Source organism: Carlito syrichta, unplaced genomic scaffold, assembly GCF_000164805.1.
Source record: "Carlito syrichta isolate Samal-C Ts95f unplaced genomic scaffold, Tarsius_syrichta-2.0.1 Scaffold308815, whole genome shotgun sequence".
NCBI lineage: Eukaryota > Metazoa > Chordata > Mammalia > Primates > Tarsiidae > Carlito > Carlito syrichta.
The window spans coordinates 313,874-327,610 of NW_007252911.1; the positions used below are offsets into that span (position 1 = coordinate 313,874).

General features: G+C 42.4%; 1 protein-coding gene across 1 annotated transcript in view; it reads right to left on the reverse strand.

Moving 5' to 3' along the window:
- Positions 1 to 1,019: 1,019 nt before the first annotated feature.
- DRD3 (dopamine receptor D3) overlaps positions 1,020 to 13,737 on the reverse strand; it is a 50,011-nt gene continuing 37,293 nt past the window's right edge. The window contains exons 5-7 of the mRNA XM_008065859.1: positions 8,815 to 9,011; positions 3,007 to 3,286; positions 1,020 to 1,274 (exon numbers count right to left, since the gene is read on the reverse strand). Coding sequence (XP_008064050.1) covers positions 1,078 to 1,274; positions 3,007 to 3,286; positions 8,815 to 9,011 — 674 coding nt within the window. The 3' untranslated portion in view covers positions 1,020 to 1,077. The remainder of the gene's footprint in view (positions 1,275 to 3,006; positions 3,287 to 8,814; positions 9,012 to 13,737) is intronic.

Consider the following 13,737-nt stretch of genomic DNA (forward strand, 5'->3'; position numbering starts at 1 on the left):
AAGCACAGTTTTATTTACACCAGCATCACCACAAACACAAGAGTAATGCATTGTGCTACAATGTTATGACAGCTACAACATCATTAAGTGATAAGGATTTTTCAGTTCCACTGTAATCTTGTGGGGCCACCACTGTATATGTGGTCCACTGTCGGCTGAAATGTCATTGTGAGGCCCATGACTATAGTGGGTCTTTGTTAAGCAGGAAATGGAGATGCCCTGGGTAGGAAGACATGGTAGTGTTATGCAAAGCATATCTAAGGCATGTTCTGAACTGCAAGGTTCAACAGGGAAACTACAGTGGGATTTGTCATTTCTTCTTCAGTTAATGTCCTCATCTTGAATGACTTCAGAAGTTGAGATTCTGAGACTACCTCAAGAGAGTGAGGGAATGGAATAAAAAAGCCTTCTTTGCTAAAGCTAACATACAGGGGTAGAGAGGTTTGAAATGAAGCCCTGGTCCCAATGTGGGACAGTGTTTTTCTCTTGGGGTGAGGAATTCACCTCACCAAATGCAGCCAGTCAGAATTCTACAGAGAGTAGAAGCACTGGTCTTACCACTCATATTTCCAGATACAGTGAAGGAAAGGAATGACCAAGAGGAATTGGCCCATGAAAGTACAAGGTTAGCCTGACAGTTAATTAGAAGTTGAAAGGAAGAGAGACTGGCTGTTCTGCAAGGTGGTTTACTGGCTAAGATTTCAAGGACCCCTGGCAAGTTGAGAATGATGAGATCTGTTCATTTTTCCTTCACTGTAACGAATCATGCCTATGATGACAATTTTGTGTGAGTTGTGTTTTGTCAGCTCATTTCTGAATTATTGCTTCTCACTCAGGGTCTTCCCCACCATTTTAAGAATGTCAGAATGAAGTCAGATTTTAGCTGGGGAGGTAGAATGTTCTGCTCTGGAGGAAGCATTTAGTTACACCTGTAATGCAGGGACTTCCTGACTCCAGAAATCTTCTTCCTTACACATGTCAGAGGATGTCACAAAGTCTTTCTAGCAGGTCTTGGCCAATGGCCCAACAGCCTGGCTGCTAGAAATGAATACAGGGAGTGTTCCCTTCTCTTCTCCTTCAGCAGGACAGGATCTTGAGGAAGGCTTTGCGAAACTCGACATTGAAGGTGGTGTAGATCACGGGATTAAGGGCACTGTTCACATAGCCCAGCCACGTCGTGGCACTGTAAAGCTCTGGAGACACGTGGCATGCTTGGCAGTGGGTATTGAGAATGTGAGTCAGGAAGAAGGGCAACCAGCAGACAATGAAGGCCCCTAGGTTGCAAAGGAAGAAAAAACTGAGTAAGGGATTTGCTTACTCCTTTTGTTGGAACATGAAATGACTCAGGGTTGGCTACTTTACAGCCACTATGCTGTAAGGTTTACACACCCAATTATTTTTTATAACAACCCTATGAAGTAGATATGATTAGCCAAACTTTTTTTCTACGATGAGAAAATTGCACACCAAATTGATTTACCTCAGGCTTTTGTTACTAAACTAACTTTCTAGTTTGTTCTTTAGTTCTTTCCTAGACTTTTTTCCTTTCCTACTCAATTCAGACATTTATTTAATGTCTATGATGCAAAACATGACCCTTGCAAGACATGATCCTATGCATTTATGGGATGAAGATTTTTTTTTTTTTTTGAGTTGGAGTCTCACTCTGTTGCTCAGACTGGAGTGCAGTGGCCGCTCCCGGCCACCGCAGCCTCGACCTGCTGGGCTCCGGCGATCCTTCCGCCTCAGCCTTCCAAGTAGCCAGAATTACAGGCATGCGCTACCATGCCCAGCTGATTTTTTGATTTATTGTAGAGATGAGGTCTTGCTGCCCAGGCAGGTCTCGAACCCACGGACTCAGGCAATCCACTCACCTCAGCCTCCCAAAGGCGCGGGATTACAGGCTGAGCCACCGAGCCCGGCTTGGGATGAAGATCTTGAAGCTGTGATTGACACAGGTCTTGCTATTGAGGAGATTACATCTAGGGGTTCTAGTAAAGTCCCTAATATACAAGGAAGTTGGAGTTTGTCAGTGACTCAGGACATGATGAACTGCCTTCATTAACTATGTGGCACCTATGTGATTTATCAACTTTAATTTCTTTATTTAAATAAAACTTACATTTTTCTTTAAAAAATTAGCCCTGATTGCACACATTATGAAAAACTAGGTAAATATAGAAAAGTAGAAAGAAGGAAGATAAGCACCCACTATTTAAAGATAATTACTTTTGACATCTTGGCAAATTTCTTTTCACCCTTTTTTATTCCGAATTTATAATTACCTAAATGTTATCATACCACATAACAGTAGTATTTTGCATTCCTATTCTTCATTTAATTTTTTTTTTTTTTGAGTCAGTCTCACTCTGTCCCCTAGGCTGGAGTGCAGAGGTATGGTCATGGCCACTGCAACTTCGACCTGCTGGGTTCAGGTGATCTTTCTGCCTCAGCTTTCCAAGTGGCTGGAACTACAGTCATGCACCACCACGCCTGGCTAATTTTTATGATTTATTGTAGAGACGCGGTCTCACCAACTTGCCCAGGCTGGTCTCAAACTCCTGGGCTCAGGCAATCCTCTTGCTTCAGCCTCTCAAAGTGCTGGGATTACAGGCAAGAGCCACTGCACCCAGCTCATTTAGTATTTTTAAACAAGTAAGCATTTATTAAATATCCAATATGTGCCAGACACTTTTATTAACCCGCTCTCTTATTTATTATTTGATTTATCTATTATAACTCTATATGATGGAAAGTAAAATACAGCTCAATTAGGTGGCTTGTTTTGCTTCATAAATTTCCATCTGGGTCCTTTGAATTTTTACTAGTTAAAATTTATGCACAAACACTTCTCAATTATATTGAAAACATTTAATAAATATCACAGGTTTTGAATTTCCAATTTCTGTCAAATGTGGCTATCATAGTATCCTATGCCAGTTCCACCTACATTTACCTAACCCAGTCTCATTCAACCCAACCCAATTCAAGCTGATTCAAACTTACCAAGCACAATGGCCACCATCTGGGTTGCCTTCTTCTCCCGAAGTGGCATTCCCCGAGGTTGCAGAGGCCCCAGCTTTAGGGATGTTGATAATCTGCCATTGCTGAGTTTTCGAACCTCTAAGCTGAGCTTGGGTGCTATGGTGGGACTCAGGGAATTCCGCGTGCTCTCCTCGTTTTTCAACTCTCCCCTTTCTTGGAAGTCTGGTCCACTCAAGGCAGTATCTTGGCAGATGCTGTAGTAGCGTTTCAGCTCTAGGTGTGTCCGGCCAGGAGAGAGGGGCTGCAGGTGTGAAAAGAGAGGATCTTGACATTTCTGGGGATATTGTTTCTCTTCTGAATGTTCCTGAAAGGAGAAGAGAATGCAAAGAAGGAAAAGATTTCACATATCATTGTGTGAAGATGGAGGGAACACCTGAGAATGTGAAAAGTTGCAGGAAATAAAATCTGCTTTGAACTTTACAACTAAAGAGAACCTGCCATGTATAGAACATTTAATAATTACAACAATACCGTGAAGGGGTTAGCATAGGATGTAGTCTGACCTTTTTTGAGTCTGAATGACCTTGAGATACAGAGGAACACATTAAATGACACCACTGGGATGTCAGTCCCAAAATCTGGAGTGCAGGAAACTCTACAAGACAAATGACTCAATTTCTTCATCAAATAAATTGTAACAACAGCAAGCAACAATATTTACCAGTTGTAAAGTATAGGCCTTATTTGAATTTTAATTCAAACAGACTCATTGTAAAAAAAATTTACAAGACAATTAGGGAAATATAAACATTGATTGGTTATTTAGTAGTGTTAGAGAAATATTATTCCATTTTTGTGTGTGTTGTGATGTGGCATTGTGGTTGTGTTTTATAAAACAGTCCTTATGCTCTAGAGGACCTTACAGGGATATCTTTGGTTGGAATAATATGGCATTTGGGATTTGCTTCATAGCAGTCCAGTGGGAGTGTGTAAACATAAGTAGAAGTGTAGATTAAATAAGATTGGCCACGAGTTGCTAATTACTGAAGCTGCCTGATTTTTGTTAGATTTGTCTTTCTAGTTTTTAAAATTTTTGAAAATTTCTACAATAGAAAAGTAAAAAGAAAAAGAAAACCCAGGATTTTCATCTCAGCTTTCCTGCTTAGTAGATGTGTTCTTGGGCAAGTTCATCTGATATCTCTGCACCTCATTTGTAAAACAGAAAAACATAGGAGAAAAATGGGTTTAGGATGAGTAGACTCTGAGTACAGAAAATGGAAAATATGTGATTTTGGGGGGGAATTTTGTTGGGGATATGTGTATGCCCAGCACCTGAATTTCTTTTCATGTTTGGAAGTCAGATCCTTGTGTCAATCTTGAATAGGAGGCAGAACTCAACTCTCTAACTCCCATTACTGACTTCATAAAAGCCAGATATTCTCTCCAAACCCCCACCTCTATGCAGCTAGAACTCTGGCACATAAACCAAGCCCAGTCAAGTGGATTTTCGCACTTGAGACTTTGAACTGGAACTAGTGAAACAGGGAGACTTCAGAATTCATCTAGTAGCAATGCAATTCAATGTCCAGTGTCCTTGGCCTTTTAACCAGAATACTCCTTAGGCATAAACAACATCTTCTGAACTGTTCTTCTGCCTTCTCATTGACCCTATGAGCTACCTGACAGCTTTCCAGTAAATTCCTTTTCTACATAAGTTAGACAGTTTTAGTTCAAGGAATCAGTCTTCTAGATACACAAAGTTGGCACATTGTATGAGAGGGACTCCCCCCCCCAAAAAACCCAGAATTATCTTTTGGAGGGTGGGGCCCTTGTAGTACACTCGGATTTTGTTCCTCCAAATCAAACTATGATCCAAAGTTTTTTATCTTGAAGTTTTGAGAACACTGTATCACAATTTGCAGAAGAAACATTCTGAGTTGTGTCAAACAGGTGACTGGTTCTTCCACCATAACAACACACCTGTACAATTCAAACTGAATGTTTAACAGTTTTTGACAAAAACGGCATGACCCCTGCGCCCTACCCTTCCTATTCACCCCACCTCACCCTTAGTGACTTTTTTTTTTTTTGTTTCCTTGGATGAAATAACTCCCCAAAGGGAACTGTTTTGCCAATGTGAAAGAGGTGAAAAAAAAACAGCAGAAGCACCAAAAGGCATCAAAACTGCTGAGTTCAAAAACTGTTTTGAGCAACAGAAAAATCATTTCAGTAGGTATGTCGCATCAAATGGTGAATACTTTGAAGATCACTGAAGTTTAAACATGTAAGAATAAATATATAATTTTTTAATAAATGAATCCTGTTTTTTGGGGTCCCCCCTCATACACACTTAGAAACATTGTTGAATGAATAAATGAATGCAAGGGATATTCAATGTTATTTAGTGTTTTTAACTCTGCTCCACAGAGACATTCTTAGCAATTCTAGGAGAATATATAATTTAAAAATTTTTTGGCTATATAATAATTGCATGTATTTATGGGATGCATGTAATATTTTGACACATGCATACATGCGTAATGATCATACATGTAACTGAAATATCCATCACTGCAAACATTTATCATTTCTCTGTGATGTGAAAGAACTTTGGCTATTTTGAAATATACAATGAATTGTCGTTAACTATAATCACTCTACTGTGCTATCAAATGCTAGAACTTATTCTTCTATCTAATGGTATGTTTGTACCTATTAATCAGTCTCTCTTCATCCCCTCTTTCTGCTACCCTTCCTGGATTCTGGCAACCACAAATCTACTCTCTATTTTAAGAAGATTCACTTTTTAAGTTCCCATATATGAGTGAGGAAATGCAATATTTGTCTTTCTATGCCTGGGTTATTTCACGTAACATAATGACCTCCAGTTAAGAGAATATATTTTATTCATGTCTTTTGCCTGCTTTTTAATAGAGCTGTTTGGTTTTTTTTTTTTTCCTTTTCACTTGTTTTAACATTACTAAACGTACCTAATTCTAAACCAGGGGAAGTGAGGACCAGTGAGAGGCCCAAATTTCACCTGCATGAAGACCACTTATGTACCTAATTCTTACTTGTATACCACATCTTTAAAATAAAATAAAGAAGAAAAAATAGAGTATATTTTAAAACATTTTTGGTTCTTTATTTTGATGGGATTTTTTAATAATTAAAACAACCGTATTCTGTTTCAGCTGAATGACATTTTATTACCAAGATTATATTTGTGATTAAACTGGTACCTACTGATCTTCTAAAAGTGGCAATATTTGACATGTGATACATTCTTTCTGAAACAAGGAGACTGGTGACAAATTCTTGGAATTACCCATGAAATGTCAGGTTTGAGAACACTGATCTAGTAGACCCTATCTCCATTTTACAGATGTGAAAATTCAGTCCTATGGGAGATATTGATTCTTGCAAGATTATATAATGGTGAGGGTATTTTTCAGCTTTCTCTGCAAACCCTTATCTCTGTCTCCATGACTGACATGAGGAAACGCTGGATTTCTCTGGGTCTGGCTGGCAGAGCCTCCACTCCCAGATGGCAGGACAGAACCTCATTCTCCACACTCCTGGCAATGCCAGCCTCTTGGCTCTCCAATCTCTCTCATAGTCAACACTTTTCCTCCATTTGGCCTTGGAGCCTCCTAGGGCTTTGGATCTGCCATAGGTGACTTTAAGCTGCTTATCTATTATCATTTACAGTGAGAGTCTCTAACTGCTATGCCAGGCCTGTGTAAAAAGTGATTAATTAGACCAAGACTGGACAAGGCTCAGACTTTCATCATTACAGAATTTTAAAGTTTTATTCCTAATGTGGGATTCAGGGAGAGGAATGCTGCCTTAGATTTAACACCTCCAGGCTCCATTCTGTACCCTGCTAGCTTGGGGAGGTAAGGTTGGCTTGAATTGGAAGGACAGGAGTCAGGGTGACCATGAATTTGTCTTTATTTTCCCCCTACATTTAGTGGTAAATAGGGCACTTGAAAGTCTCCTTTCTTTGCCTTTTTCTGGCTCTGCCCATGTATGTTTCATTAACGTCTGTTCTCTCTAATGCAGGTGGCTCTGGATGGCATCCTCACACCACATCCAAGAGTCATTGGCTCTGACCATTGAGATCTAGTCCAATAGTTACATGCATTCTGAATATCATTTGATGAAATCTATTCAGAAGCTTAAACCAGGCAGAATCTCAGATCTTGTCATATATTATAGATACAAGCATAGGAACCAGGACTCGATTTCATTTTGTGGTGGAAATGGAATGAAGATAAACCAGCATCATGGAAGATGGTAGCATTCTTTTTCTAGGATCAAAACATGGCCCACTTACCATTTTTCCTGTGGCATCTGATGGAAATCTGGCCCTTATTGAAAACTGCCGAATGGGGTGCAGCCGCAAACAGGAAGTCTAGGGTAAGTTGAAGAAGATACAATCAGTTGTGGCTTAAGTTTTACACAGTTGAGCCATGTCATATGTAGCCATGTAGCCTGGCAATATTTTGAACGCAATATGTTCATATCTTTAGCTTTGGATTCTGACTGTCTACTTCATTGGAACTAACAGTCCTGTTCTACTCAAGTCTTGTGTCTTTGAGAGTCTAATCTTCATTCAGGTCATCAAAGATTGTTCTAGATACCCAGATTGTATCTGCCTTCAGGATCAAACTCTGTTCTTACTCTGTCTTTGAAACTTTTCCCTGAGCATTTTGGTTTTGCTCTTCTCATAACCTTCATGGCACTTCATATTCAGGTGCTTAATTGTGTTCACATTTAGCAAACCTTCTACTCAGTTCTGAGCTGTTCATTAACTTTAGGTGCAGATGCTTTATTTGCTTGTCTAGAGTCAAAGCTCCATGAAGGCAGACGCTGTGTAATATTCCCACTGTCCCTTCCCTGGTAGATTGTACATAATCAGTATTTACCCCTTCATGCTGCAAGTATATTATGGGTCAACTACAATGTGCCAGGCACTGGGGTAAGCAGAATTTAACGTCCAAGCAATTGGAAAATCATTGCAGAGGCAAAACCTTCCATTTCAAAACCTAGATAGACCCAATAAAATGCATCAATAGCCTCCCATCCCACTAGCTGGTCAGTTCCTTGAGGCAGAGCTGGTAAGGATAAAAGGATTTTTTTTTTAGTTGGAATCGCACTCTGCCACCCAGGCTGGAGTGCAGTGGCACACTTATGGCCACCCCATCATCAACCTGCTGGGCTCTGGCAATCCTTCTGCCTCAACATTCCAAGTAGCTGGAACTACAGGCACATGCTACCATGCCCGGCTATTTTTTTAAAAAAAATTTATTGCAGAGATGAGGTCTCGCCTAGTTGCCCAGGCTGGTCTCGAACCTGTAGGCTCAGGTAATCCACTCGCTTCGGCCTCCCAAAGTCTGGGATTACAGGCTGAGTCACGGAACCTGGCCGGAAAAAACGTTTTGATAAACCCCTTAATTCTTGGTTTGGACAAAATATCAGTTCTGGGAATCCACCAGCAGCTCAAGGTACAAATGCCACACTAAAACCTCACACCGTATGGGACATGTGAACTGTTGGCCATTTGGGGGAAACAGGAGACTTTGAAAGAAAGCAGAAGCCCAGGACTATCCTATCATCTTTCCAAGTAGGTGGGCTCTAGGAATGACTATCAATACACACACTTGAGATTGGATTTCCTACCTTCAAAACAAAGCCAATACAAGCAGATTAGAAGATGGGTGTCATATCTGTGTCTCCAATGTGGCAGTACAGGCAAAATCATGCCCTACTGGGAGCTTATGGGATTGGGTACTGTCTTCCCTGTGCCCCCTCCAGGGTGCTTACTTGTTGCGGGAAGCCAGGTCTGACGCTAATGCACTGACTGTTTTGTCGAGTGAGGATCCGTTTCCGTCTTCTTTGTTTCAGCACCACATAGATCCTGGCATAGACAAGGACGGTCACTCCAAAGGGCAGGTAGAAGGACACCACCGAAGAGTAGATGACAAAATCAGGGTTGGAGATGGAGCAGATGCTGGGATCCCCTGTGGGCGAGAGAAAGGGAGAAGAGAAAGCAGTTTCCTAAGTACCAAACCTCAGAAGGGAGCACAAAACTTGGCCCCATGTCACATGTGGTGCCTCCACTTTCTGATGCATGTGGGGAGTGCTGGAGAGATGCAGTCTCAGATACCTGTACTGTCATCATAGGTGTCTAATGACGTCTAATTCATCTTTATGTTTCTTGCAGTTTACTTAAAAAGGAAATTTATCAACAATGATATACCAGAAACTGCTCTGTACTGTGGCTGCAAAGATGAATAACACATGTGTCTGCTCTCGAAGGAGCAGTCTAGATAGACAGATGATCCCTTCCATACGATGCGCTAAGTGGCGCACAGATGAAGGCAGTCTGGGAGGTTAGGGGGAATGTCACAGAGCAACAGGGCAAGGCTCCTAGGAAGGAAGCAGTCCCCAGCAAGGGGCCTGCTGGTGCCCAGTCAGTAAAGGATTGTTGGAATGCAGTGAAAGGAGGAAGCCTTCTTTGCTGAGAATGCCAGGTCTCCAATTTTGAATCTGGGACATAGGGCAGGTGGGTGGCTAAATACTAGACGGGTATTTGATTTTTCAGAGAATTCCAGCACTGGCCGGGCTGGGGATGGGAAAAGGACTGGTGAGGCTATTATCACTGTGGAGAATGTGAATTCAGATATATCCTTGTTCCTCCTTTGTGTCCTGAAACGCTCCCACCATTTCTCCTTAGGAGGTCCCTGTGGCTTTGCCTTCTTCATAGCAGATGTTGAGAACCCTCCAGTGACCAGGATGGGGCCTGAAAGTTGCCCCATCTTGAAAGAAAAAAGAAAATCAAACCAATATCTGCCATGTGGTCTGCCAAGGGCTTTGTACACATTGTCTTACCTAATAATTACAGCAACATTACGCGAGGCAGGTGCCATTGCTGTCTCTATTCTCAGATGAGCAGACTAAATCTCAGAGAGGTTCAGTAAGTAGCCCAGGGCTGCACCTGAAAAATATGTTCCTCCAGCCAGTCTGACTCCCCAACCAATGCTCTTTCCGTAATTTTGACTCTCTACTTCCTTCCACTACTGTGACAGGGCACACGTGTGCTTTGCTCATCACTGTCAGCAGCAACTGTTGGTGCTTCTGCCCCATCTCTATAAAGGGATGGGGAGTCTCCAACCCCAAATCTGACCTAAGAAGATGCAGCTTCAGGTGTGAGCTGATGGGGAGAGAGCAGTGGCCATGGTGTGTCCGTCATTCTGCTTCTTGGTTGTCTGAGATAGGTAGAGGCTAGACAACCCTATGTGGGTTTTCTAATAAAAGACCCAGATCTGTTATTTATTAACTGCAGGATCTTGGGCACATTTATTAACTATGCCAAGCCTCAGTTTCATTACCTGTAAAAACAAAACAAAACAAAAAGAATAGAAACATTGTCTTGTAGCATGGTTGTGAGAATTAACAAGTGGTAGCTATTATTATTATTTATTTATCTCCCCTGAGAATTTTGGACCTAGGAGGGAAGGTATCATTTGGAATGGAATTTTGGAGACACTTATAAGAAACAATATTTGTAGGGGAGGGAAGACAGTAATAGCTAAGAATTAAAATGCAAAGCAAGAGTGTGCTCCGTGATCAGTGAGGCATTTTATTGACAACACTGCCACCAGAATCTTTATAAGCTACTCCCAAATTCTCTGGTTCTCTGGGAAGAAGGTAAAAATCATGTCCTCTCACCAAATCTCATGTCACCATCCTTTAGGAAATAACTCATAAGGCTCTGAGTAGTGGTCACCAAATTGGCATCTTTTGGTATTGAGTGGGCAAAGGGGCTGCGGGGAGGGATGGGGTGGCAGCTGGTGGTCTTTCTGAATCTCTGGAGAGCCATGTTGGCAGCGATCAGCCCCTTGAAACCAGCTCCCCTGTCGTCCTCGTCTGACTATGATTTACGTACTTTTATACTGAGGAGGAGTCTCCAAACATTTTCTTGTGAGAAAAGGCAGTAGGGTGGCCAGGCTGCTTTCCCATTATTCATCTTGCTGCCATCCTCAGTGTCCTGGATATTCCCCACTTGTCCCTTTGCATAATTCTCTACCCTTCTCTAGCCTCCTCTGGGTTCTGAGAGGCTGACTTCCAAACTTTATATATAAACTACTTTTTTCAAAAAGCTAGGCAAGGCAGGAAGATTGCTTGGGCCCAGGAGTTTGAAACCAGCTCGAGCAACACAGCTAGACATCGTCTCTACAAAAAATAAAAATAAATTATTGGGGCATGGTGGTGCACACCTGGAATCCCAGTACTTGGGAAGCTGAGGTGGGAGAATTGCCTGAGCCCAGGAGGTCAACGCTGCAGTTAGCTGTGATGGTGCCACTGCACTCCAGTCAAGGCTACAGTGAGCTGTGATAGTGCCACTGCACTCCAGCCTGGGCAGCAGAGTGAGACCCGCAACTCAAAAAAAAAAAAAAAAAAAAGCCAGCATAAGAAGTGAGTATAGTATGCTTCATTCATTTCTGTGTAAAAATGAATACATATATATGTATATGAATGCAAGCGTGTGTGTTCCCATGCATGCTTGTTGCAAGCATTGTGTTTCAAGAATACTCTTGTTTGTTTCTAGGGAGGGGAATGAGGGAACTAGCAGTTTGAGGTAGGAGGGAGACCTACATATCAGTATTTATGTTTCTCATGACCTCTTATGAAAGTTTTATCACGTGCAAGTATTTATTTTTTTCCGTTAAAAATACTGAAAGAAGCTGGGCTTGGTGGCTCAGCCTGTCATCCCGTGCCTTTGGGAGGCTGAGGTGAGTGGATTGCCTGAGCCCGCGGGTTCGAGACCCGCCTGGGCAGCGAGACCTCATCTCTTTAATAAATCAAAAAATCAGCCGGGCGTGGTAGCGCGTGCCTGTAATTCCGGCTACTCGGAAGGCTGAGGCGGAAGGATCGCCGGAGCCCAGCAGGTCAAGGCTGCGGTGGCCGGGAGCGGCCACTGCACTCCAGTCTGGGCGACAGAGTGAGACTCCAACTCAAAAAACAAAAACAAACAAACAAAAAAGTTTAAAAAATACTGAAAGAAGCCGGGTTTGGTGGCTCAGCCTGTAATCCCGCGCTTTGGGAGGCTGAGGTGAGTAGACTGTCCGAGCCCACGGGATCGAGACCCATCTGGGCAACTTGGCGAGACCTCATCTCTACAATAAATCAAAAAATTAACCGGGTGTGGTAGCGCATGCCTGTAGTTCCAGCTACTTGGAAGCCTGAGGCGGAAGGATCGCCGGAGCCCAGCAGGTCGAGGCTGCAGTGACTGGGAGTGACCAGTGCACTCCAGTCTGGACGAAAGAGTGAAACTCCAACTCAAAAAAAAAAAAAAACAAAAAACAAAAAACACTGAAAGAGAGAGTGTGTGAAGAGAGGGCATGTAGCTGCTTCAGGGTCTCTGGTCAATGAAGGCCATCATATGTAATCACTGAACTTTCATTGTCATCCCTTCCTCCCTCCCCTATCTAAGAAAACACTATCCTTCCTTAGATCATCTCCCAGAATTTCCCCATGATATGCTGCCTCGTGACTACACAGCAGGCAAAGTGACACTGGAGGTGAGTGGCCAACGAGGGGGTCCTGCTCCAGCCCCCAGCAGACCTGGCCTGATTGTATGTCCTGTCAGCAGGGCAGAGGGATGCCCCCCCACATCAATTCCAAAGTTTCTCCGTTGCGAGTCAAAGAGATGGTGAGGGCAGGGAGGCCCCCTAGAACCTACACAGTAGTTATGGAGTGAATACCTGATTGATGAGTGAATGAGCAAAATGTCCAATTGAGCATTTTATATGAGCACATGAGCCCTCACTGGCTAGGATCTAATAGGAAGGCTGGGCCGAAGTGGGTGGGGGAGAGGAGGTTACTCCTCATTCTCTGAGATTAGGGATACTGATCCCAACTAATCTCAACATTTAAGGGAGAAAGGATCATTTAAGGAAGAAAGATTCATCTACTCACTCATTCAACAAAACTTTATGGAGTCCTTGCTATGTTCAGAGCACTGTGCTGGGTGATAGAAATACGACACAGGTCCACTAAATGGTCTAAGAGACCTTTGTGGGCTGTCTTGGGAACCCGAGTCTCACAGTGATGGAGTAGAATAAACAAAAGCAGGTTTACTTGAAAGATTCATGAACTTCAAGCTCATTGAAGGATTTGATCTCAACCTGATTCCAAAGACAGGAGATGCTGATGGATCTGATTTTAGGATGAGCTTATTATTCTTTTAACTTTGTGCTTTCAACTTCCTGAGTAACCAAGCTTCCCTGGACTCCAGTGCTCTGAAAGCCAGGTGAGGTGTTCTATTGATTAAAAATCAAATAAATAACACTCTTCCATTTCTGTTTTTCAAAGGAAAATCAAGCCAGCTGATAGAATTTTCTTAACATTTTTCCTCCCTGAAAGGTTTCTTAAACCCTTATCACCAGCTTATTCATCCACTGCTTATTCATTCTAGATTTCTTAATAACACAATAGCTATCTGATGTGGTAGAAATTTAAATACTAGTTATTTTTGTTATCTGTAAAATGAAAGTACTGGGCTGCTCATTCAGGGATCATTAGGTTTTCTTCTAGCACCGACAAGCTATGCTCAGTTGTCATTAGGAGTTGTTAATGATGTGATATTTGGCTAGACTGCCGGGCCTCTGCTGGGAGCTGGGGCAACCCTGGTCCTCCGCCTTGGAACTCTCTGACCTAAGACCCCATCTTATGTTGCCCTTT